Below are 24,271 nucleotides of genomic sequence, written 5' to 3'. Positions count from 1 at the left end.
TGTTCTTTTTTACTGCCAAATATGTTGACAGATCTGAAAACCCAATTCCACACTGATATCTACATAAAACAATTAAGCAAACTTTGTGAAACATTCTGAAATATTTGTCACATACGCTGTTACCTGTTTGTTTGTATCCTAACTTATCTCACTCAGAAAGATAATTTGCATCAAATGTAGACAACAGAAATGAGTGATCGAGAATACTGTAGAACTCATGCAAAGAGGACATACAGAGCCGACTGTAATTAGGCTTTAGGTGAGGAGGCAGACAAGACATATAAGAGCCATCAGTTCTTCCAATGTGCTCATCAGCCTTCTGATGTCTCCACATAAAGCTTCCAGCTACTCAATCAAAAAAACACAAGCAAAAATATTCACAGTCTCTATTTGGCAAAAATAGACCCAGTCAGGCCATAAGGATGCTGGAAAAAAACAGTCTGTGCTTAATATTCATTTTCTGAAACAATTGAGCACCTGCCCCTTTTGCTCCTTGCCCCCAAGTGCCCTTTTGGTCAATTTTTAATTTAATTTTATTTTTATTTATTTTTTTTGGTATTATTATTTTCTAGACCCTCTTCTGACACATAACATTTACTAAAATTATTTAGTTTTTTGTTGTTGTTTTTTTTTGTACAACATAATAAACCCTCCTGTCACCTTGTTACCTTTGACTAGTGATGGGTAGAGGAGGCGTCATGTATCGTTTCGACACATAGCAAAACTGTGTCGATTCTGTGTCGATAATGTGTCACTCAATAGTGACACCTGCTGGACATTAAGAATTCCTACAGGCACTACGATTTATCTTATTGTATAAGATAAGTCTTATCTATACAATAAGATTGAAGTCTTTGTATTTTATTGAATATTATATATTGTATTATGTCATATCTTCAGTAAAATTTATTTGATATACAGTCAATAAATAATGTAAACATGTACCATAAAGTGAAATTTTAAGTGAATATGTTTGGAATGAGGATGCATAGACTGTTTCTTTTTCCACAAATTTTTATTTAAAAAAAGTTTTTACAACACTTTGAAATTTAGTCTGTTACGCTTTTTTGATAAAACTTTTTCTGCTGTAGAAAAAAATTAAGTAAACACTACGTTTACAGCGAACCCTTGTTTTTCTTAGGGGTGGCGTTCCGAAAATAACCCGTGATAGGCAAAATCCGTGACGTAGTTACCTTTAGTTTTTACAATTATTATACAGCATAATTAAATACTCTACATTGAAACCAAAGAACAAAGCCTGTTTTCAGATCAACGGATGTGCATGTGCATCATTCGGGCATTAATGTGATCCGCAGTTACGTCATTAAAGCGTTTCCTCCAACCTGCCCCGCGAGATTCACAGCTGTATCTACGGCAGAGCAATGGATCTCGTCAAGCGAGCCTCCGATCCAGTTTTGCGCTGCCTCTGGCCACAGTTTTTTTCCAGCTGGCTTTCAAAGTTTCAGTTTCCATCTCCTGAATGGCCAATCTGTATACCGTAACGTAATTGGCACTCAGGTAGAGAAGAAGCGCGGAGACTGTTTTTACCAATCATACGGTAAACTAAGAGTCAATTTCAGCTGAATTTTTTAATTCAGATAAGTCAAGTAGAAACTGACAAGAAACGGATGAAACAACAAAAGTGAAAACAAATTTATTTTCCAATATAAGATCAAAATGGTCCCACACTACTGCGGAAACCTTTCCTTTGAAGCTGCTCCATAGTTGACGCTGTTCCGTAAAAGATCAAGAATTCGTTTGGCAAATGCATTTGACAGATTGACAGATTCGCTTCCTTATAAACACAGTTTGGCGCGTTAATGTCATTTCGAAACAGTTCCTCTATCGGTCACATGACTTGCTGAAACCAATACGCGCACTGACACGGGTTTTGGCATAGACATGATATAAGGATAGACGCCTCATGGACCGCTCTCGCCTATTGTCGCTGATGAGATTTAGGGCGGCCATCTTGGAGCGGTACACCACTCCCCTCAGCGTTATGTGTTTAGCAGGCACAATGACGTATCAGCGCATTTAATCGATCATAACACGCTTTTTTGTTACTGGAAACCAGATTCAAATATCTATCAACGCTACATTTATAAACAATTGTATTATTTAAGTATGTTTTAAATACATAGTTCAGCATATTTAAATATGCTTAGTGGCTATAACAATAGAATAGGAATGGAATATTCTGATATTGATGAATGATGAGCATATTACTAAGCACACAGCCGTTCATAATTTATTTAATAAATTATTTAGTAATATCAATACATATTTATATAACTATACAAACACAAATAAATAACGATTAATACTGAATAATATATATTGGATACATGTTTATATGTATGTATATATATATATATATATATATATATATATATATATATATATATATATATATATATATATATATATATATGATTTTGAGCCGACGAGTTCTAGCTTCAGAGAGATTCAGCAGCTGAGATTGAGTCCAAAATTCGATGTGAGATTCATCCGTGCTGCAGTGAATCTGTCTCTCTTTATAGATATCTCCCTCTTCTTCCTCACTTCGTGTCTTTATGAAACTTTCAAAACAAAAACGGAAGATTTGGGATGTATCTTACTAGTGAAAGAATTACATATAAATAATAGTCTTTACCACCTGTGTAAACTTTGCTGGTGAATGTTATAACACATAATATAAGTTTTATAATATGCGTTATATTGTTTCATTTCTAATATAGGCTCTTGTGTCAGATAATCTAAGTCAATGTTAGAGAATAATTATTTTTTTTTAGATTTACGGAATCTCAGCCTTCATAGCGGGGCTGAACACCATATTACACCAAGCACTGTAACTAATATTAGCTGGTATCTCGCCAGTGGACATAAATACAGTAAAGTAATATTCCAATCACAATATATACACAATAACATGTCCATCTTACTTGTGAAATGTTGTCTGTGGAGCCCTCACATCAATAATCCATAGATCCGAACAACAATATCCCTCAATGCTGAGGCATCTTCTGCTGTTTTGATTGAGCAAAGTAGGAGGGTATACCTCCTACTTTGGTATACCGCTCCAAGATGGCCGCCGTATTTCCTGCGCTGGAGCAGCCAATGCGGGGTCTACTCTTATATTATGTCTATGGGTTTTGGTCTGTGGGCTTGACACATGCGCCGACGCATCGGTGTTGCCAGACCCATTGCTACCTTTGACCTTTTGCCCATGACGCATGACGCAATTGCCTCTCGCGCAGTGAGATAATGCGGCTAACTGCGGAGCTCAACGTAGCGAACATTCCAGATTACAGAACAGGTTTTGGTGAATTTAAAAAAAGTATTTGGTGAATAAAGTGGAGTAGACTTGCTACTTGTCAGATGACGGAAAACGTTGAAGTATCGTTTCTGCTTCCACACAGAGTAGCGGTTTAAGCAGAGAGGTAATGAAATACAACATACACTGACAGGCCTCTGCGTCTGCCTTTCTCTGAAGAGCTACTGAGTGGGAGGAGACAGCCAGGTGAGGAAAAACTGTTCTTATCTATCGATTCAGTATTTTTATCATACAGACATTAGACGGTTGTTGATGTGCTATTAGCTAGCTGCTAGCTAACGACTTTGCTAGCAAAGCAAGATAAATAAAAAGCTTCCTCAGGTGAAAAAAAGTATACTTTAGTATACTTCAAACATACTTAAATTTGTGAAAGTACACTTTAAGTATACTAATTATTAAGTGTGCTACCTATAAGTATATCTGAAGTATACTAAAAATACACTTGTACCAATTTCGAAATTAGTACTTTAAACACACTTAAACATAATTGTACCAAAATACACTTTTAATATATTAAATAAAAGTATACTTTAAGTGAACAAAATATGAATGAATATGTATGAATTTTTAAGTGCCTTAATAATCTTTTACTATTTATTAAAATTGCATACAATAAAAAAAGGATAATCATGATGTAATTTTTAAGAAAGTACCCAATCAATTTTCAGATGTGTGATGTAAGAACCTTATAATCAATGGCATTAGCTCCAGTTCATACTCCAGACCAGATGGTGGCGGTATTGCACACTTTCATTTATTTAAAAAACGCCACAAAGAGAAGAAAAAACTTGAACACAGGGAAGATAACAGACGCTGTTCAAATTCACCATTTTTACTTGCATAATACTGCCTTAAAAGTAGAGAAGGCCTTGATAATAGTTACTAATTTTGGTAAATTCAAGCTGGTGACGTCCTAGTCCGAGTTAGACGACAACACAACGGGACAACAACCGATGGAAATGAAATGTGGGTAACAAAAGGTTCCCGGAGGGATGAAGGCTGCTAAGTGTTGGTAGCTGGTGGTAAGTTTGCTTCTTAATTATCATCATTTAATTATAAACAATGCAGTAAAGATATATAACTTACGTTGGTTTCTTAAATAATTATTTTATCAATTTTATTGTAACTTGTATGATTATTACTATAGCAATCATTCAGCTTCATGTTATGCATGGAGGCTGTTTTTTTGCAACTTATACTTTAATTCATAAACTAACCTGGATTTAATTAAGCTCCATAAGACAAAGAGACTTTGATATTATGTGGTGGTTGTTGTTCTAACTCGTTCATCAATGATTTTATCTTCAACTTATGTTTGCAGTCTAACTAAGCAAATGAAGATGGAAGAGGAAGCCAGAGAAATCGAATGTTAGAAAACCTAAAGACCTTCCTGTCTCAGAAGAAGCTCTGGCTCCACCAGATCACCAACCAGCTCTAAGGATGAACCTCCACATTGTCTTCATGATGCAAGTTTGTTTTTTCAATGAGGAGCTAGCTACATTATCAACAACAAAAGCTGCTGTGTTACCAACACTAAATGCTTAATAAACATGATTTGATTTAAAGGTAACTGGAAAGAATTTTTCTCTTCTTGTTAATCTAACGTTTATCTTTCATTTTTTTATTTGTTGTTGACTTTCAGGGCACTGTGATGGACTGGTGACCTGTCCAAGGTGAACCCTGCCTCTCATCTGATGGCTGCTGGAGATGGGCACACCCAGCCCACCTCACCACCCTGCAAGGATCAGTGTGTTCAGATCATGGATGGAAAGATTTTAAGGTAGTTTGTCTCCTTAAGTCCACACTTAAAACAGCTTCATAGTTAATAGTTAATGCCAACATCAACTGACTCTGTGATATTGCTGACTATTATTTTTCTACTTCTAACATAAACAGGCAAAGAAGACACCCAGAAATGTTTTTCCACCACAGGCATCCGGTCCCAATCATCATCAGTTCTTATGATGTCACATACATGGTGAGTCCACGTTTTAAAATTGTAAGTTTTATGTTTTTATTTGCCATTTTTCTGTTCTCTTTAAATACAAATGCTTTCCCTGTTTAATTGCTCTATTGTTCTTTTTTGTAGGTCTCTGTAAGGTGCAGTGGTGCAGTGACTGGGAATGTTCTGTCGTTGATCCTCACTTTCATGTTTTATTGTCACACTTAAATTTTCATGTTCATGTGCTCACTTTTTATGTGTAAACTGATCATTTATGTAAAGTTCATAAAGTTGTGAGTAAAATTGGACAATTTTTAAATGTCGGTAATAAAACAAAATATTTGAATCACCTTGAACATCTTGTGTAATTAATCTTTCCATGTAATTTTAGCCTAAACCAATGTAAGTACTGTAGTGTAGTTATGCATGTCATTTACAAAATAGGTACGTAGGAATAAAGACTTTCACGAGTAATTAAAATTGTAGTTTATTATCAATAGCTGGAAATCAAAAGTAAAAATTAAGTGTCATTTAAATACATTACTCATATATTAATAGTATATTTAAATAAATATTTGAAGTATATTAAATATATATTTTTAATATAATTCTGAGACAGAATTATTACACTCAAAATATTATAATTCTATCAAAATATAATAATAAAGCTCTGAAATATGATATTTAAAAAGTATACTTTAAGTACACTCTAAGTACACTTGAAGTTGTTCCAAAAAAGTATGTATAGTATACTAAAATATACTATTAGTTGTAATTTAATACTATTTAAATACTACTTAAGTATACTAAGCACAAAATTAGTTGTTCCAAAATAGTACACTTTAAGTACATCAATAAAAGTTTACTAAATATGTATGTTAAAATTTAGTATACTAAAGTATACTTTTTTTTCACCTGGGTCTTCCCTGTATTGTTAATGACAGCAGTCATTCTTCAGTATCGCTTATGCAATAGGGGCACATCTTGCTGCATAATGTACATCAATTTTTTTTCTGGCGTTAAGTAAATGTATCTTGAAGGAGAATAACACTTAAATAAAAGTCCAACAAGGATATTCATTTAGAATTAAAAATAACTCACCCTGAATTATAAAGATATATGTAATGTATGTAATAAAAGTGTGTCATTAATGAAGGGGAAAGAACTCAATCCAAGTTTAAGGTCTGGTTCGCAGAGTATGAATTAAATCCCCCCCCAATTATTTGATGGGGGGGGGGGAAACTAACCTCAGTTAAGTAAAATAAAATTGTAATCAAAACTTTTGGAATTGTAATGATTTATTTTTTAATAACAAAACGTTTTGTTTAAAAAACTTTTTTTTAATTAAATAACAAATTTTTGTCTTGTGAACTTCAAAAGTTATTTGCCAAACAAACTTTTATTTGCACACATCAGAAATCTTGTTGCAATTTTGCCCCCGACGTCATGTGAGAATCACAAGCAAAACTTTGAGTCACAAACAGAAACTTAGAATAGCAAGAAAAGATTTCTGACAAGCGCAAATAAGTTTGTTTTGCAAATAATTTTTTCACTTTATGTGTGATTTTAATTTTTTAAAAAGATTTTTAAGCAAAACTCAGTAGGCTTTTCTCATGGTGACATTTATTAACAATTAATTTTTTTCTTTTTAAAAAAAAAGTTTTTCTGCAGTTCTATGTTAAAGTTTGATGCAGCTCTGCTTTCCTGAATGGACCATCTTCATCTCCACTGCAGCAAACAGGCAGCTCTTTTTATAGATTACAGTCCACTAAAAGGTTGCATTATGCCCTTGTTTATATTTTTAATAGTGTAATTGTGTAAAGACAAAATATGTCTGGTGGTCTAGGTCTGATTTACATATCTTGCTAAATTGCGGGTTTGAATATTGCAATACTGTCCTATAACAAAGTAGACCTGCAGAAAGAAATTTCTAATAAAATATCTTACATATGCATAGTTGTATGTTCTATATAGATATTTTCCTTAGCTTTGATTGTATATCTCACGATTTTGTAATTTATCATTGTTTATTAAACTCTGAAAGCTGAGAGGCTTTGTTAATATTCTGTCCTAGAATGCGGTTAGATGTGCCCTTTTTTTTTTTGAGCACCTGCCCTTTTAGTGGTCTCTGCACGGCCCTGGGCATCAAACCAATTTAGATGCTATGAGAAATTCACTTTTTTTTCAGGCTAAAGTTATCCTCCATTCACACAACGTGAACTTTTTCAACAGAATCCACCCTGCACAAAAGTACTTTCAGATTCCATTTTTGTTTGGGTTCACAAAGCTACTCTTGCGCTTATATGTGTCACATAATTATCATAATACAAAACTGATTTCTAATCTTTGGAGCAAAAATTAATTCAGTGATTTATAGTTAATTAGCTAAAAATCACATTACAAATTAACACCCTGGTACATTTCACCATGTAAACGTCATTGTGACACTTCACACCCTCAGTTTCTGTGGGGTTAAAGAGCTGTTATGCAGATCCACCCGTCGCCGTATTTCCGCAGCATCAGGGTCATAATTCACCGGTAGAAGGAAGCATATCATTATATTCAAACAGCAGCTCTGTAAAGCTCAGCTATTCTTCTGATGTGTGCGTTTGTGCTTTACATCAAAGCCACAGCAGACTATTAATAGGACCGCTAATGGACTCTAATGGTAAAAAGTCACATCAGCACTCAGGTTTTTTACGGTGTGGTGAATTTATAATGGAAGGAAGTGATAACAAAACTTAAGTACCTTCTAACTCTCCTTTAATTGTGGTTCCAATATAAAATTTTATTTTAACATAGGGAATAGCAACATTGGGATGTGCGATAAGACTCAGGTGGGTGCTAAACTGGCACACTGGAAATCCTTCTTTACCATCTTAGCTTATCTAACACTGACTCCTCTACAGCTGACATGTCAAGCTGACATTTTGAGATTATCGCTGTTGTTTTCCATAGGTAATGCCATCCAGGCCTTTGGGAACGGAACAGACATTGGGATGTGGCCGCCGATATCTCCCGTTCAGACTACCACCTCCATTACCACGCCCTACCAAAGAAACCGCGAACGCATCCCCAACAACATAGACAACCACATCAACGCCGACTCCAGCCTCTACCACTTCTGTGGCAACTTACAGGTGAGACAAAGTAAAACTCTATAGCACAACTCTGGCTGAGGTCACATCTGATCTGTCAATGTGACATACTTTGTGGAAAAGAACTGCGTGTGATGTCATCACGTTTAATTTTATACATAATTGTTGAAAATATGTTGAGACAGTATGATATGAGACAGATAATCAGTAAGGCCGAGCTCCTCTGCCTTCTGTCAGTGTTAACTAGAAACAACCAATGTATGTAGGTGGTTCTAAGTGCTGTCAAGCAAGTGTGCACGTCGCTCCCTTTGAGCTTTTCTTCATCACTTTGTTCTCTGTTATGATACAACTTCTCAGCAGAGCCTGTCATTAATGCTAAGAGTAGTTAGCATGACGACAGATAAATGGTTTTCTTAGATGGTTGTTTCTCCACCATCAGCACATTTAGCAGCGTGTTCTAATTCTAAATTCTAAAACACCACAGAGTATGAATGTCATCATTTACTCCTCCTTGCTGTTTAGTCTGGTTGATGTTCTGCTTGAGAAATCGATGTCGGTGGGAGAAATCCCAGACAGAGCAGTAAAGGGAAATGAGAATCTAGTGGGATTGCATGGGAAGGTGAAGGCCAGGTTATGGAAAATCCAATCTTTCTATTAGCTTATTTGTCACTGCTTTAACTTAATTTAACCACTGTGTTGTCTTCTGGGTCAAAAGTGACCCACTTCAATGTTTAGCTGTTGAAAAAATACCCTAAGCTATCTTTTTCCGACTTGAAATTTTATGACTTTTCCTAAATTGATCCCGTCATTAGAAAAAGTGATACTTTGGTTTTGTTTATATTTCCATGTGTGCTGTACACCACTAGGGTACAAAGATTGTCTTATGGGTCATTTTAGACCCGCGAATTATAACAAGCATTTAAACACCAGAAAAAGAGTTCAAAGGTCACACGCAAACTCTTTCTAATACACACGTGTGTGTGTGTGTGTGTGTGTGTGTGTGTGTGTGTGTGTGTGTGTGTGTGTGGGTGGGTGGTGTGTGTGTACACACCACCCACACACACACACACACCTGTACATCCTTCCCCCCCACACACACTGGATTGATGCACGAATTGAACTTGCACTTTACTTGCACCTGCACTCTCAATCTGCAGCTAACCTCTCACATCACACAAGTTCCCAAACACAACAGAAAACTATATCAGACATAATAAAAACCAATAAGGTATAGGGGGTATGAAGGTATGCTGAATCTGATGATGGACCAGAATTGCCTCGAAGCCGTACGGAAGTCTTTCTCCATGGCCTCTCCAAACTCCTCCCACGCCCAAGTTTTTGCCTCAGCGACCACCCGAGCCACATACCACTTCGCCCACCGTTACCCATCAGCTGCTTCTGGAGTCCCACAGGCCAAAAAGGCCAGATAGGACTCCTTCTTCAGCTTGACAGCATCCCTCGCCGAAGGTGTCCACCAACGGGTTCGAAGGTTGCCAACGCGACAGGCACCAATAACTTTGCGGCCACAGCTCCGATAAGCTGCCTCGGCAATGGAGGCATGGAACATGGTCCACTCAGACTCAATGTCCCCAACCTCCCCCGGAACGTGTTCGAAGTTCTGCCGGAGATGGGAGTTAAAGCTCCGTCTCACAGGGGACTTCGCCATACGTTCCCAGCAGACTCTCACTACACGTTTGGGCCTGCCAGGTCTGACCGGCTTCCTCCCCCACCACCGGAGCCAACTCACCACCAGGTAGTGGTCAGTGGACAGCTCCGCACCTCTCTTCACCCGAGTGTCCAAGACATACGACTGCAGATCCGATGAAACGATGGCAAAATCGATCATCGAACTGCGGCCTAGGGTGTCCTGGTGCCAAGTGCACATATGGACACCCTTATGCTTGAACATTGTGTTCGTGATGGACAATCCGTGACGAGCACAGAAGTCCAACAACAGAACGCCACGCGAGTTCAGATTGGGGGGGCCGTTCCTCCCTAACACGCCCCTCCAGGTCTCACTGTCATTGCCCATGTGAGCGTTGAAGTCCCCCAGTAGAACAAGGGAGTCCCCAGGAGGGGCACTCTCCAGTACCCCTCCAAAAATGGTGGGTAATCTGAACTGTTGTTCGGCCCGTGAGCACAACCAACAGTCAGAACCCGACCCCCACCCTTAGGCGGAGGGAGGCTTCCCTCTCGTTCACCGGGGTAAACCCCAACGTACAGGCGCCGAGATGGGGGGCAACAAGTATGCCCACTCCTGCCCGGCGCCTCTCACCGTGGGCAACTCCAGAGTGGAAGTACGTCCAGCCCCTCTCAAGGAGACTGGTTCCAGAACCAGAGCCATGCGTCAAGGTGAGGCCAACTATTTCTAACCGGAACCTCGCACACTAGCTCCGGTTCCTTCCCCACCAGAGAGGTGACGTTCCATGTCCCAAAAGCCAGCTTTTGCAGCCGAGGATCAGACCGCCAGGGTCCCCTCCCTCGGCTGCCGCCCGTTACACACTGCACCCGACCCCTTTGGCCCCTCCGACAGGTGGTAAGCCCATTGGAAGGGGGACCCACATCTCCTCTTCGGGCAGAGCCCAGCCGGGCTCCGTGGGTAAAAGCCCGGCCACCAGGCGCTCGCCATCATGCCCCATCTCCAGGCCTGGCTCCAGAGTGGGGCCCTGGTGACCCGCGTCCGGGCGAGGGAATGCTAGATCCAAGGGGTCTAGCATTCCCTAAGGGGTCTTCAGGCTGCGCTTTGTCTGGTTCCTCACCTAGGACTTGTCTGCCTTGGGTGACCCTACCAGGGGCATAAAGCCCCAGACAGCATAGCTCCTAGGATCATTGGACACTCAAACCCCTCCACCACGATAAGGTGGCAGCCCGAGGAGAGGGGCTGCCACCTCTCCTCGGTGGCAGGATACAAAATACAAAATTAATCATATTGTATTTTCAAAGATTGTTTTTAGCAGTAAAAATTTAATGTTACCCCTCCCAGACCAAAAAACACACATCCGTTTTTGCCCTGAACCCCCCCTGGATCTGCATGAAATGGTTCGTTCCTGCTTGGAGTGCTTGACGGTGACGTATGCAGCTACAATCAGTAGAAGCTGCAGCTGAATACAGCTGCCACGAAACGACTGTGCCAATTACTATGCTGCTAAGAAAAGTTATAAAATCAGGTTTTCAAAAACAAAAGAGAGAGAGAGAGAGAGAGAGAGAAAATGCAAGAGTGTTAATTTATAACCCAGTTTTTCTCCAAGAGAGGTGGGAAGACTGTGCGAGATTATCAACCATTTAGCTGTAGCTAGTCTGTAGCTTAGCTACAGACTACTGTTTGCCTACATTTCACTAGCATTAAATGAATTAAGGAAAACAATTACCAGCATATTCATATATTTAACTTGTTCCCTGTGCCTTTTACCACTTAACAAATGAGTCAGTGAGCAGAAGCTCTAACCCAGTGTTTCTCAATCTTTTTCGGGCCAGCGCCCCCCTAGCCTTTATCCAGGTCCCTCACCGCCCCCACTAAATAATTTGTAGGCTACTTTGCACTGACTATTATTTTATTATTAATATTACTGTCACTATTGTAGATTTTTTTTATGCTTGTTTCTGTATTTATCATCAAAAATAATTTCCCAGAGAATAAAAAAGCCATGGGAATAGAAATTATTTTCACAGGTGTCTACGAAAAATGCAATGAACATTCAAGTTAAACGAGTAAAAGAGTGGAAAAAATATTCTTATTCTTTGCCATTTTCTAGTTGTTAAATATTCCACAAAATGACCAGATAAAAGATGTACAACATGCCAGTTTAAACTTTAAACTATTTGCAAAACGACTGAGCTCTGCAACATTAAAACGTGGATAGAACTGTAACCACATTAATCATAGCTCTTCTTCTTTTCAGTGTTTCTGTCGGTTTCTGGTGGTGCAGCTCTGTGCTGCCTTCAGGAGAATGGGACATCAGGGTTTCATCCGTAAAATTTCACCCACATGGCATTTATTGTGCAAACCAGAGCTTTCAGTGGAAAAACAAAAGTTCCAGGTTCTTTTAATGCCATACAAATATGAGATAGAAACATGGATTATATCTTTATATAGACTATTGATTTATAGATTAATAGTTGTACTGGACAGAAATTATAAAGAACAAATATGATTCTTAATCAAATCCTAATGAGTCAAATTGAAAGTGTCATGGAGTCGTCAGCCTCATGACATTAACACTGACATGAAAAATAATATTGAAGAAATAAATATATCAAATCTAATTTAAAACATAAATAAGTGTTAAATTATGTACTGTTATGGTCTGTAAGACATATTTATTCTCAGTATTAGATATGGTCTCAACAAACCCATGGCACTTCAACAATATTATTTTACCTTTTATCTGGAAATAGTGTGTTTATTCTTGCCATACAGTCCTCTGTATTTATTGCTCGAAAGGTCTTGCCATACCAGTTTATTCTTCTGTATTTACTTTAGTTTCTTAGTTTATTCTTGCATTTTGTTCTTCATTCATTTCCATTTAGTTTCCTTTGATTAGTATTATCATCTCTTGGTTTATTGCTATGTCCACTTTAGTTTATTTCCTGTTGCTAGATTTATTTTATCATTTATTGACGCTCACCACCAGTAATCTTCACTCATCACCTGCTGCGCCGCCTAATCGTCATGTGTTTCACATCATGTGTTGATTTTTCACTGTACAGTGTCGGATTCTCTGTTTTTATGCCATAATTCACATCTAGTTTGTCGCTCCGCTTTATGTCCCGCTTCTCCTGTTTCAGAGTTTTGCGCAATGTGCGCATCTTTTTTTTTTTTTTTTTAACGCGCAGCGTTCGGGAAACGTATCGATGGGGAAAAGGCAGACTGACATAAACCTTTTAAAACAACGGAAACAATTTGGTATTCTGATTATTGAAATTTAAAATGCTGTGGTACTGTTGTTCTATCACACCCGTTTCATACCGGACCACTTACAGCGCCGGTGTTAACACTATAAAATGAACGCTCTCTATCGTGGTATCACCCATGGAGGGATTTCTTTATTTAAATGGGTTCATTTTTCAGAGGGATACAAAGTGAGGGTATCGTGATTTTAGTAATTACATGTTTATTAGAGCAATTTTCTGTTGTTCTTCCATGGAAGCGTGCAACCTTCAAACGGAAATAAAACACTTTTTAATATAAGTTGCTGCTTTGACATGATCACAGAACTGTCAAAACATATGTACAAAAACCCTCAGTAAAACATAAAATATGTTAAAATCAGACTCCAGACAAAGTGAATCACAGCAGTGTCATCAGCCGGTGAGACGCTGAACTGATGCGGTGAAGCTACCAGTAGCAGGAGAACGGAGCTGCGCCAAGAAGCTACAAACACTGAATAGAAGTAGAAGAGCTGCCATCGATACAGTTGCAGCCAGGCATGATTTAATTTTACACAATACAGTTTTACCAAGTTGCTCAAAGCCTAAACTGGTATTGTTGTGCATATAAGGTGTAAAGTTTACCTTCGACCAAACGCCCCCCCAAAAGAATCCCAGCGCCCCCCTTTTGTAAAAATTTCCGCCAGCGCCGCATTACTTTAACCAGTAATAGTAATTCAGAGATAGAGGAGATTGATTGTTTTCATAGATTATCTGTCTCATAACAAACTGCTATGATAATGTGACAACTTTAACAAATATGGAGAAAACATATTTTTTATTAAAGTTATGTACTGCTGCTTGAATTTAAAGCAACTACATAGCATTTTTAAAAGTCTGGATTGCTTTATGTGTAGTTGCAAGTTGCTTTTGACTGTTGCTCATGGGGAGAGACATTTCAGTAATCTAAAACCAATAGAAACAAATTAAGCAACCTACTTGCATACTGGATGTGGACTGTTGGATGCTAAGTTCATGAGCAGTAAATATTGTGCTAATTATCAGTATTGAACCAAAGAAAGCAAGGTAAGATGCAAGCCTTTAAAATTGTGACGCTTTTTATGGGTCAAATAGACTCAAAAAATTGTGCGGGTGTGGAAGGGGCAAACACATTTTTTGTCAGGGGGCCCATTGATTTCTGCCGGCGCCCCTGGTTGAACACCTCATGTTCAATGTGGGCTGTTAAGTATAGGTTGTTCTTTGTATGTTGCAGATGTTCAAAATTGGAGAATCTTTATAAGATGAAGAACTTCTCCATCTCATAGGGATGTTCTTCATCTTATGTTCAATGTGGGGTAGGAGGGATAGGATGTTCTTCAGCTTATGTTGAAGATGATAAGTGCAGGTGCATCTTATAAGTTCAGCACCTTATGTTGAACAGAAGATGTTCTTCATCTTGTGTTGAGGATGCTCAGCATCAGAACATCTTCATGAGATGAACATCATCTCGTGAAGATGTTTATCTTATGTTCAACACCTTATGTTGAGCAGAATATGTTCTTGTGTTGAACATCTCATATAATTATGAGATAAGAGCTGATGTTAAATTGTTCACAAAATCAAGCAAAATTTTTTGTTGTTACAAGAGGTATTATAATTGACTTCCTAAAATATAAAAGAATGAGCTGTTGACTAAAAAATTCCAAATTGTTGACTTTTTTCCCTTTCAATGTAACTAATTCAGAAGTAATTACTTCATATTTATATAATTACAATAATAAACATTTACTGCGTAAAAGAAAACTGATACAACACTTGGTTTGTGGTAAAAAGAAAAAAAAGTGTAATACTGTTGATCGTCTTTTTGTATTGTGTAACAAAAATATGCTAAAGTAATGATAAAAAGTATTAAAATGAGTTTAATTGATAAATATCAGATTGTTTCATCATGCAAAATAGATTGGATTTAAAATTCAATTAATCTGCTTTAGAGGTGTGCCGATCGATCGGCCACCGATCATAATCGGCAGATTTCCGTGAACAATGATTGGTGATCGCCGATCACAGTCTCTTGTGCCGATCACACAAACCGATCACCTGCATCTAATTTTGCAGCCTGCCTGTGCAGCTGGTCTCCTCTTTCCTTCACTCTGCGCAAGCACGCAGCAACAAATACTAAGCGATGTGTAACTATAACGCACTAAGTGAATGGGGAAGTTTGCGTGTTGCGGCGGAAAATTGAAGCACGTGGGGTGAAGCGGGTCAAAATGCATCAACACGACGAATCTAATATGGCATAAAAACAATGCCATGCCATACTTGATGGAGTTTGGCTACATCGAGGCTCACTTCAGTGAAAAAGACGATCAGATAGCAGGTAAAGCAGCGCACAGCTACAAACACTTACCCGGATTAACATGACCGTCAGAAAGCTGAACAAACGCGCTACAGGTAGTAATATTTGACAGATGGAGCGCCGCTTCTGCTCCACTTGGTAGTGACTCTCACACCGAACCTCTGTTTAAAGCTGCAGCATCTAACCTAAAAAAATTAATTTTACACACGTATTAAAACTTTCGCTGTCCTAACATGAGACAGATAATCTCTGAAAAATAATCGATAATTACTCCGCTCAGTCAGAAACAGCCAATCAGAGCTAGCAGTAATCAGCTAGCCGCCATGCTATCAGGAAGTTTTCATTCAGTAACTCTGGATTGTTTATTGTAATGGATCCTGTATTTGCCTTTGAATGTTAAGTTTTATACTTGAATCTGCTGGCAATGTTGAGACTCTTTACATTATTTAGCCTCTTCAGAGCCTTCATATGTTTTCAGTCTGTTAAAGATAGTATTATTGATAGCAGTACAATTTGCACAATGCCCGTTTTGTTTTGTTTTTTTCTTGGAAAAAGCTATTTAAAAGCTTTTATCTAAATTAAGGTGAATTCATGGTTCCTTTTTAAAACATAATGTAACCGTTGTGCTTATGATTAAAAAAATTATAATTATGTGATCGGTATCTGTGATCGGTATTGGTGATCAGCCCTCTTGGGTGATCGGAATCGGCAGGAAAAAACCTGATCGGCACATCTCTAATCTGCTTTATTTTGGGGCTTTTGTTAGAGCGGGTCATTTTTGACCCATAGGACAAGGGGAGTAAACAGAATGTTAGGATCGCACGAGGATAAAAAAAAAACCCTAGATAGATAACCTATGAAGCTTAGAGTTTTTGTCATTCAGTAAGACTTTTACATAAAACACATCACATTGCTGGTGTTATTTAGTCGTTTTGCTCTGATGGATCAAAAGATACATTCTGACTTTTCATCTGTTTTCTTTACTTTACTATCTTTTTTTTTTTTCTTTTTTTATCCCAAATGGCTTTTCCTTCAAAAACATCAGTTCTATTTGGTTTTCGGAAACATTTATTGTACAACCATACAGTGAGCAGATTGACTCACCAGCCTGCACACACAAATACAAACCAGTGCTCTCAGTGACACACGCCAGCACTGTCCATGCTGATAATGGATAAAGTTTTGGTGGTGCAGTGATGCATGCGTGCTGTCAGGAACACTCTAATAGCATGTAGCATGCCAACCACAACTTAGAAGTTAGAGAGGGCTGCTGTGTTTAAATGCTTCTCCAGAGAAAGCATGCATGCGGGGGGGTATGCGTCCATAAGCTAGCATCAAAATTATGTTGTCAGAAGTGACGTTCTCCAGGGACAGACCTGTCAGAAGGTCGACTTCTCTTGTTGATCTCTCCTTGTTTTACAACCCCACTCTAACACACTCACACACATGCATGCAAGCACAAATATAATTAACCAGAGAATCTAAAAGCCATCTAGTGCTAACATACTTCCTAAAGTATGTTTACTTTTACGTTAAAAGTAAAAGTTTTCATTTTTAAGAATCAATTAAAGAGGAGCTTTAAATATCCTATAAAGTTTATAGGTTATTTTGCTTTTAGAGACAATAAAATTTGTCTTTAAAGTAGAGCTTTTTTTCTGTTAAAACTTTTAATTGAGTCTTTGCAGAATGTGTAAATAATTAATTGCATTTTAACCAAAAAAACATCTATTTACAAAATAAGCAACATTCTCAATTCAAAACTATTTCTGCTGCTAAATTATGTAATAGACAGTTGACTTCAACAAATATATTTATTGTTTTTATAGTAACTCTGCACCACTCAGTTTTTAAGTGTTTCAAGTCTTTGATCTTTTATGTAACATCTTTGAAAATAATCCCAGATAGCATAGAATGATTGAAACATTGAATCAATGTCAGCCAGAAACATTGAATCAACGTTGAACGCCGACATTGAAACAACATTGAAAGTGGTCGGTGACTTGTATGTTGAATCAACGTTAGGGTTTCAACCATAACTGACATACCAATGTTGATTCAACCATCATCTGCATGTCAATTTACATGCATATTTGTGTTGATCCTACATTGAATCAGTAGGAATCAATGTTGATTCAACCTTCATCTGAACGAGGATCTGCACACATTTCTGTTGATTCTACATTGAATTAGTCAGGAATCAATGTTGATTCAACAGTCATTTGTATGTCAATTTTTATGCATATTTCTGTTGATTTTACATTTAATCAGTTAGGAATCAACATTGATTCAACCTTCATCTGAATGTTGATCTACATGCAGATTTGGGTTGATTTCATATTGAATGAAAGCTAAGGATTTATGTAAATCTTTTGTTCTGATAGGTCTACATCATAACATACCACGAAAAGTTTCTTCACTGGTGTTAAACACTATATTATTGGTAGATCATGGGTAAACTGTGTACAAAAGTTTAAAAATGACAACATAGGTTTGCTATAACATTTTATTTAAGAAAACATATTTGACTCCATTTTGACTGTCAGAATAACAGTCTGACAGTTATGGACCTCAGAGTCCATGAGGTTAAGCTTTGTACTGTATGAACCAGGGAAACAGTACAAGTTGTGGTAACCCCAGTTTGACTCTGGTTGGCATCACTTTGATTCCTCGTGATGACTTCCTCTCATTCTGGCGTGTAATGAAGCCACTTCTTGACAGTTTTACTGCAGTCCTCAAGAGTCAGCTTCCGGTCAAACTGCAGAGCAACGGCTGAAAAACAAAAATAAAAGTGAGGAAGGTGCCGGTTAGAAATATGATAAACATTTGAAAAGTTCTGAAAGACATTGAAAGATTAAACAGTGTACTGGTTACAGGTCTGAGAACAAATACAAACCATATAGTTCCCCATGTACACTCACTGTTAATATTCATCTTAATTGTTCATTAATATTTATCTTAATGTTTACGTATACAACTACATTTACCTATGAAGCTGCAGTCTAGTGTAGGATTTATGATGCTGCACTCATGTTAAAATAAGGGAATCAATATTTAAAATAAAGGCTGCTTATCAGAAAACCTAAAGATAAAACTCAGGGAGGACCAGGGTTTATTTAACACACCAGAGACAGATAAATAGAGCAAAAGGTGATTTATACTGTAGTTGGAAAAACTATTTATAGTTTATACAGAATAAACTTTCATCAAATAGCTAGTTTAATCTTCAATCAACTACAAATATTTCCAAATAGGTTTATTAAATTCATTACAAAATGTCCACGTGCTGATAAAGATCCTACACCAGTAATAATAGTTCAGTTTAACCAGTTACCAATCCAAGAAACAACAGTCATTAGCAGGTTTAGTTCAGTGTTTCACCTGCCTTACATGTTTTAAGTGTTTCCTTTCTGCCTCACCTGGATTTAATCTGTGGATGATTAACAACCTTCTGCACTTCTTGATGGCTGCAGACGGTCATGCAATCATCTAACTCAGTTGTTCTGGAACAGAGACACATCTAAGCACGTCCCTAAGCACATCATAATAAAAAATTAAAAACAAGTGATTACTATCACAACAATTTAAAGCCCACCTGGAGCAGCCAGCCTTACACTTCCTTGTCCACCACATGCTCTCTCAGACCAAACAATAGGCCCCGCCCTATTTTAAAAACTCAAATCTCATAAAATCTCGCAGGATTTCATACTTAGGCCTGGAGCGGTGGGCAGGATGAAAATAATACAAAATGAGACATGACCTCAATTATTAAAAATATCTGTTTTGCCCCAAAATAACCAGGATTACTATGGGCGCAAAACAATGCCCTTATTTTTCAATAAACACATTTAAGATCAAAGTAATATTGAAAAACGTATCATTCATGAGCAATCCTGGTCCTTGAGGGCCGGTGTCCTGCAACTCTTAGATAGAACACACCTGGATCCAATAGCTCCAGAGTCCTGCTAATGACCTTATTATTTGACTCAGGTGTGTTGAAGTAGAAACGCATCTAAAAGTTGTAGGAGACCGGCCCTGGAGGCCTGGAGTTGCCCACCCCTCCCCCAGTCCCCAACGCAGGCATCGCAGGCTCGATTCCTGGCCTTGGCAACCTTTGCTGCATTTCTTCCCCCTTTCTTGTCAATTAACTATCAAATAAAGGCCACTAGAGCCAAAAAAAATCTTTAACAAAATAAAATGTGAAAATTTAAAACCCTCACTTAAAATTAAAATTGTTTCACCCAGAGCCCAAGGAGGAGGGGAGGAGACTGAGGGGTAGATGGGCCCAGGTGGGTGGTGGGTGGCGGGGGGAAAGGGGTGTGTCCAGAGGGGTGTGAAAAACAGCTTCCATTGATTGAACATTTAGATCACGAGTACTTCCCCAAACCTTGTCCTCAAGGCAAACTGACCTGCGTGTTTTTATTTCAGCAAAACCCTGTTAATCAGACATCATTTAAAATCATGTGTGCCGAATTAGAGAAATGCCTAAAACTTGCAGGGCTTGGAAGACCAGAGCTGAAACACACTGGATTCACTTTGACTTTACTTGAAATAATTAAGTTTGATACATTTGTATCCCTCTTCTGACACAACGACTCAAGCTAACCAGGGACAGATTCCCTGGTAAGCCACCGTGACTCTGTGGGTAGAGCAGTTGTCTTGTGATCACAAGGTTGACAGTTCAATTCCAGCTCCCTCCTGTGAGGGACAAATTGTGTTAACAAATTGAGTTGGATGATTATAATATATTGAAATGGTTAAACTTAAGTTGGATAAATTTAATAAATTCAGTTGGATAAACTTAATTGAATTGCTTCTTACCTACACAAGCAATTCAATTAAGTTGGTTCAACTATTTTCTTTTTAGAGTGTGTTTTGTAGTTGATCCACCGTCATTTGTCGACTTCAACCAAAAATCAACCATTAATCAGACCTCAGCATTTCAGTCATCAGATTTCAACCACAAAACAACATTGATTCAATGACACAGTTTCAACGGTTTGATTGGATGGTTGTTTGATGGTTGATCCACCGTCATTTGTCGACTTCAACCAAAAATCAACGATTCTAACTATTTTTCAACGTTGATTTAACATCGTGTGCTATCTGGGATATTTCTCTGGAAGTGTTCTGGACATTTCTGTTTGTTGCTAATGTTTTCTAATGACTCCCACTTTCTGTCTTCTTCTTCATTGTTTCCACCAGTATTAAAATCTGACTGCTGATCACATGTTGATCACAGTTTTGTGAAATACACTGACGTTGATACCGATTGGAAACCACCTCGTCTAAAAATGTGTTTTTATTAAATTTGTGTTTTTCCATTGAGAAAGTGTATTTTCCAATTTGCATGTTTTTATGGCCAATGGAAACGAGGCTAACCCTAACTCGTCTTTCCCACTGTCAGATAATTTTTTGAAGAAAAAGTTATCTGCATTTGTCATCCATCTCTATTGTTTGCAGATGTTGCTTGTGCGTCACATTTATGGGCGTCACAAAAACACTTGAACTTTTGTATGTCAATCAGAACTTTTGTATGTCAAAAAAACCAGTTGATCGTGTTAAAATGTTCCAAAGTAATGTTGATGTAATTAATTCATCAAAATTAACGGTCCTTCTGTAAAACACACAGACATGACTTGCGTGAGTCTTTAGGGACAAAAAAATGTCTAATAAGAAATGATGAAAAAGACTGTATCATATAAAGACAATTAACTTCATCCTTCACTGAACATCATAGTTGATACACAAAAGAAGAGAAGCACTGAGAGGGATGCTTCAGTGGGGTAAAGTCATTATTCTGTTTTATGAATTGGAAATTGACCTGAATTTTTCTCTGTGGTCACCAAATTTTCATCTCAATTAAAGTACATCCAGCTTCTTACCTTTACTCCATTGTCTGTATTCATAAATATTATGTTAAAAGCTCTGTTTGTTTTTTAATTTTTCCTGTAGAGGAAACAGGAAAGCATATTATCTGCCATCATCTTTGTTGCTCTGTCATAGTTATTCATTCAGTATAGCTTCATAAAAATATTTTTATTTTAAGCATGTAGGAACTGCTCTGGAAAAAACTGGTTACTTCATGCTAATGTGACTTTTCAGAGTGGATCTGGAGCATGCAAACATGATGTATGTAAGTGTATTTTAATCCAATGACCTTTAAAACTTTGTTTCCTAACGAGCTTTGGTGGTCGTGTTTTAGAATACATAGGAAGATGTTCATAAACTTTATGAAAACATTTTTTTTTACCAGAATATCTAGTTTTTATGACTTTCATTTAATCTGTTTAACTCACCTACATTTAAACCTTTGTTGAAAATTTTATAACCTCGGATGGATAATCATCATAACAAACTGAATTCAAATGAATGGGACAATAAACAGATTCATTGTCTGATGTTATAAAAACTGGATGCATGAAGCTGCCAGTCATTTACTGATGCTATATAATTTGAAATATGAACTTCAGACATTATGTGAAAATTTGATGTTAAATTAATTAAGATTAATTTCATAGAACACAAACTTGAAAATTTTAATTCAGCAGAGTGCTTATGAAACAAGAGTACTGTCTGTTGGTTTAATATTTAATTAATTTAACTTGCAAATATCATTTATGTGACTGAAAAACAGTATTTACAAGATTCAAGGTGATAAAGTTATAAAAGTTCAATTTGTTCTATTTTTTGAGATCGTAATTTCAACTCAAAAAATGAAGAGCTGAACCAGGTGTTGCCAAGCCATTTTTCAGCAAACAGCAAAAGTACATTGTTTGAGTGGGTAAATAAAACTTTACATTAAGAAGTATGTGTTCTGTAGGCCTGAAGAAATGGTCTCAACTTCTTCATCAACTCTTTTCCTGCAGAAGGAAAAGAAATGAAGCCTTGGAACCTCTGAGGCAGATTAGTAACGTCCATTAAGAAGGTTGGTGGTCCGCTTTAAGGTACTCATGTACCTTAAAGCGGACATTTCCACTTCAACACCACTCGTCACCAGATACGGCTTAGCTAGCTTCTCTTGTCAACACAAGATGCTCTTGCTGCCCCAAAGTCGTTTTGCAGCTACAATGTTATGAAGTCAAAATTTGATATCAATCTGGCCTTTGATTTTTGATTCTTCTACTGAGTCAGGCAACTGATGCATCGTTGCATTTTATATATTTGTGTTTATAAGCTGACAGAGCGTGGAAAAGTTCAACAGGTTGCAACACTTTTGAAAACAACAAAACCATCTGGGATTACATGTGCAAAATTACACACTAAGCTAATTAGATTCAGCTGTTTTACAGTGTTAATAGAAGAATCTTTATGGTTTTAGTTCCAACCAAATTTTTAAATCTGTTGGTATATTTAGATCTACAATTTCTATATTGCTCTTGTATACAGTTCATGTGAAACTCCAAAAAGTAACAGCGGTTCTTGATTTTTATCTTTCCAAATCACATTAACATTTGCGTCAGCTGCAGTACATCAGCATCTACCAGAGCAATTTGATCTCGGTGCACTGTTATTTCATATTCATGACTGTGTTTATGCAACAAAACAAGCTATTTATTCTTTTTTTGCCATAGCTTGGAAATTCAGTTTGAGCTAGCCATAAAAAAAGTTGCTGAAAGGATATAAAAAGTCATAAAATTAAATTACTAAAATTCTCAGTAGGGAGGAACATGCATTCCTCCCACATATTTTTATTGATTTTGTTTATTCGTATTAAGAATGTGGAAAATTTACTCTCATCTATAGGAAAAGTTTCATATTTTCATACCAAATGAATTGCAAAGTGAACTTAGGAAGGGTTTTCCAAATGTCTTGAGGCAGAAATTAATTAACCTAAACGGCCAGCCAAGATTTTACCAATTGTTTGAGTACGTTATTGTATTCTCAGTGTTTCCTTTCATGGGAACAAAGGTAAGGTAAAAATCTACAGAGAAATATTTCAAGTCATGTAAGTTACTCTCCACATACCACAAATCGTGCTTTCATTCCCACCACCGGCTGTCTGAAGAAATTACTGCTTTGTGGGACTGTTGCTCACTCCGTGGTTTCCAGGCGGAGAACAGATGTGAGGTGAGATCCAGAGTGACCTTTCTGTAATGAAGCAGAGGGAACGGAGGTAAATGCACACTGCGGTTTGTTTTGATTCCATCCTAGAAAGCAATTAAAGTTCCACAGTCCACAAACAATCTAAAGCTAGGAATGATACAGCTGATGTAGAGCATGGCCACAATGTCAAAAAGCAAAAATTTTTCCAACGTGAAGAAACTCACCTGGGGTGATGGAGGAGGCAGAATGTTACTCTTCAGTATTGTAAAGAGCCTTGTATGAAATGTCTAGTAAATGAGGTTCATGAAAATGATAGATTAATAGTAGAGAAGGCCAAGTTGACTTCAGTCTGACTAAAAAGTAACGCACCCAAACCTTTTTGTGTTGGTGAAGCAGAGCTGCAGTTTGAGTTTCTGCTCTTGGGTCAAACACCCAGCTGTGGCAGCGCAGGTCCACCGGCTGGCCACTCGTCTCGGCCGGATGCAGACTTATTCCATGCAGGACTGAGTCAGACCACAACCGTCGTAATTGACACTGGAGATCCAGCAGATGGGCACCGAGTCAGAGTTGACGTCTCAGTTAGGCCCCCAGATGTTCTGGTGGGGAAAAGTCTGACTTTATCCTGGTAC

The 24,271-nt window shown here is 37.6% G+C and overlaps 1 protein-coding gene and 2 long non-coding RNA genes across 7 annotated transcripts in view; 2 read left to right on the top strand and 1 right to left on the bottom strand.

Moving 5' to 3' along the window:
- LOC103476613 (GDNF family receptor alpha-1-like) overlaps positions 1-24,271 on the top strand; it is a 150,140-nt gene that overhangs the window by 121,507 nt on the left and 4,362 nt on the right. For all 4 annotated transcript variants that reach the window (XM_008429088.3, XM_008429087.3, XM_081616079.1 and 1 more), the window contains one exon: positions 8,238-8,419. In XM_008429088.3, coding sequence (XP_008427310.2) covers positions 8,238-8,419 — 182 coding nt within the window. The remainder of the gene's footprint in view (positions 1-8,237; positions 8,420-24,271) is intronic.
- On the top strand, positions 2,444-5,798 carry LOC145555126 (uncharacterized). The gene is made up of 3 exons (XR_014091214.1): positions 2,444-5,117; positions 5,234-5,315; positions 5,427-5,798. It is a non-coding gene; the product is annotated as an uncharacterized LOC145555126 (long non-coding RNA).
- LOC145555019 (uncharacterized) lies at positions 17,654-24,106 on the bottom strand. 2 transcript variants are annotated; one of them, XR_014091068.1, is made up of 5 exons: positions 24,018-24,106; positions 23,867-23,929; positions 23,565-23,687; positions 19,016-19,128; positions 17,654-18,368 (listed from the first exon to the last, which is right to left on the bottom strand). It is a non-coding gene; the product is annotated as an uncharacterized LOC145555019 (long non-coding RNA). The 2 variants fall into 2 exon arrangements; XR_014091069.1 differs by having other exon boundaries at positions 24,012-24,100.

This window comes from Poecilia reticulata, chromosome 15 (assembly GCF_904066995.2).
Source record: "Poecilia reticulata chromosome 15, P_reticulata-male-v2, whole genome shotgun sequence".
NCBI classification, from domain to species: domain Eukaryota; kingdom Metazoa; phylum Chordata; class Actinopteri; order Cyprinodontiformes; family Poeciliidae; genus Poecilia; species Poecilia reticulata.
Note: the sequence above shows the minus strand (reverse complement) of the source record. Positions and strands in the feature narration are given on the sequence as shown.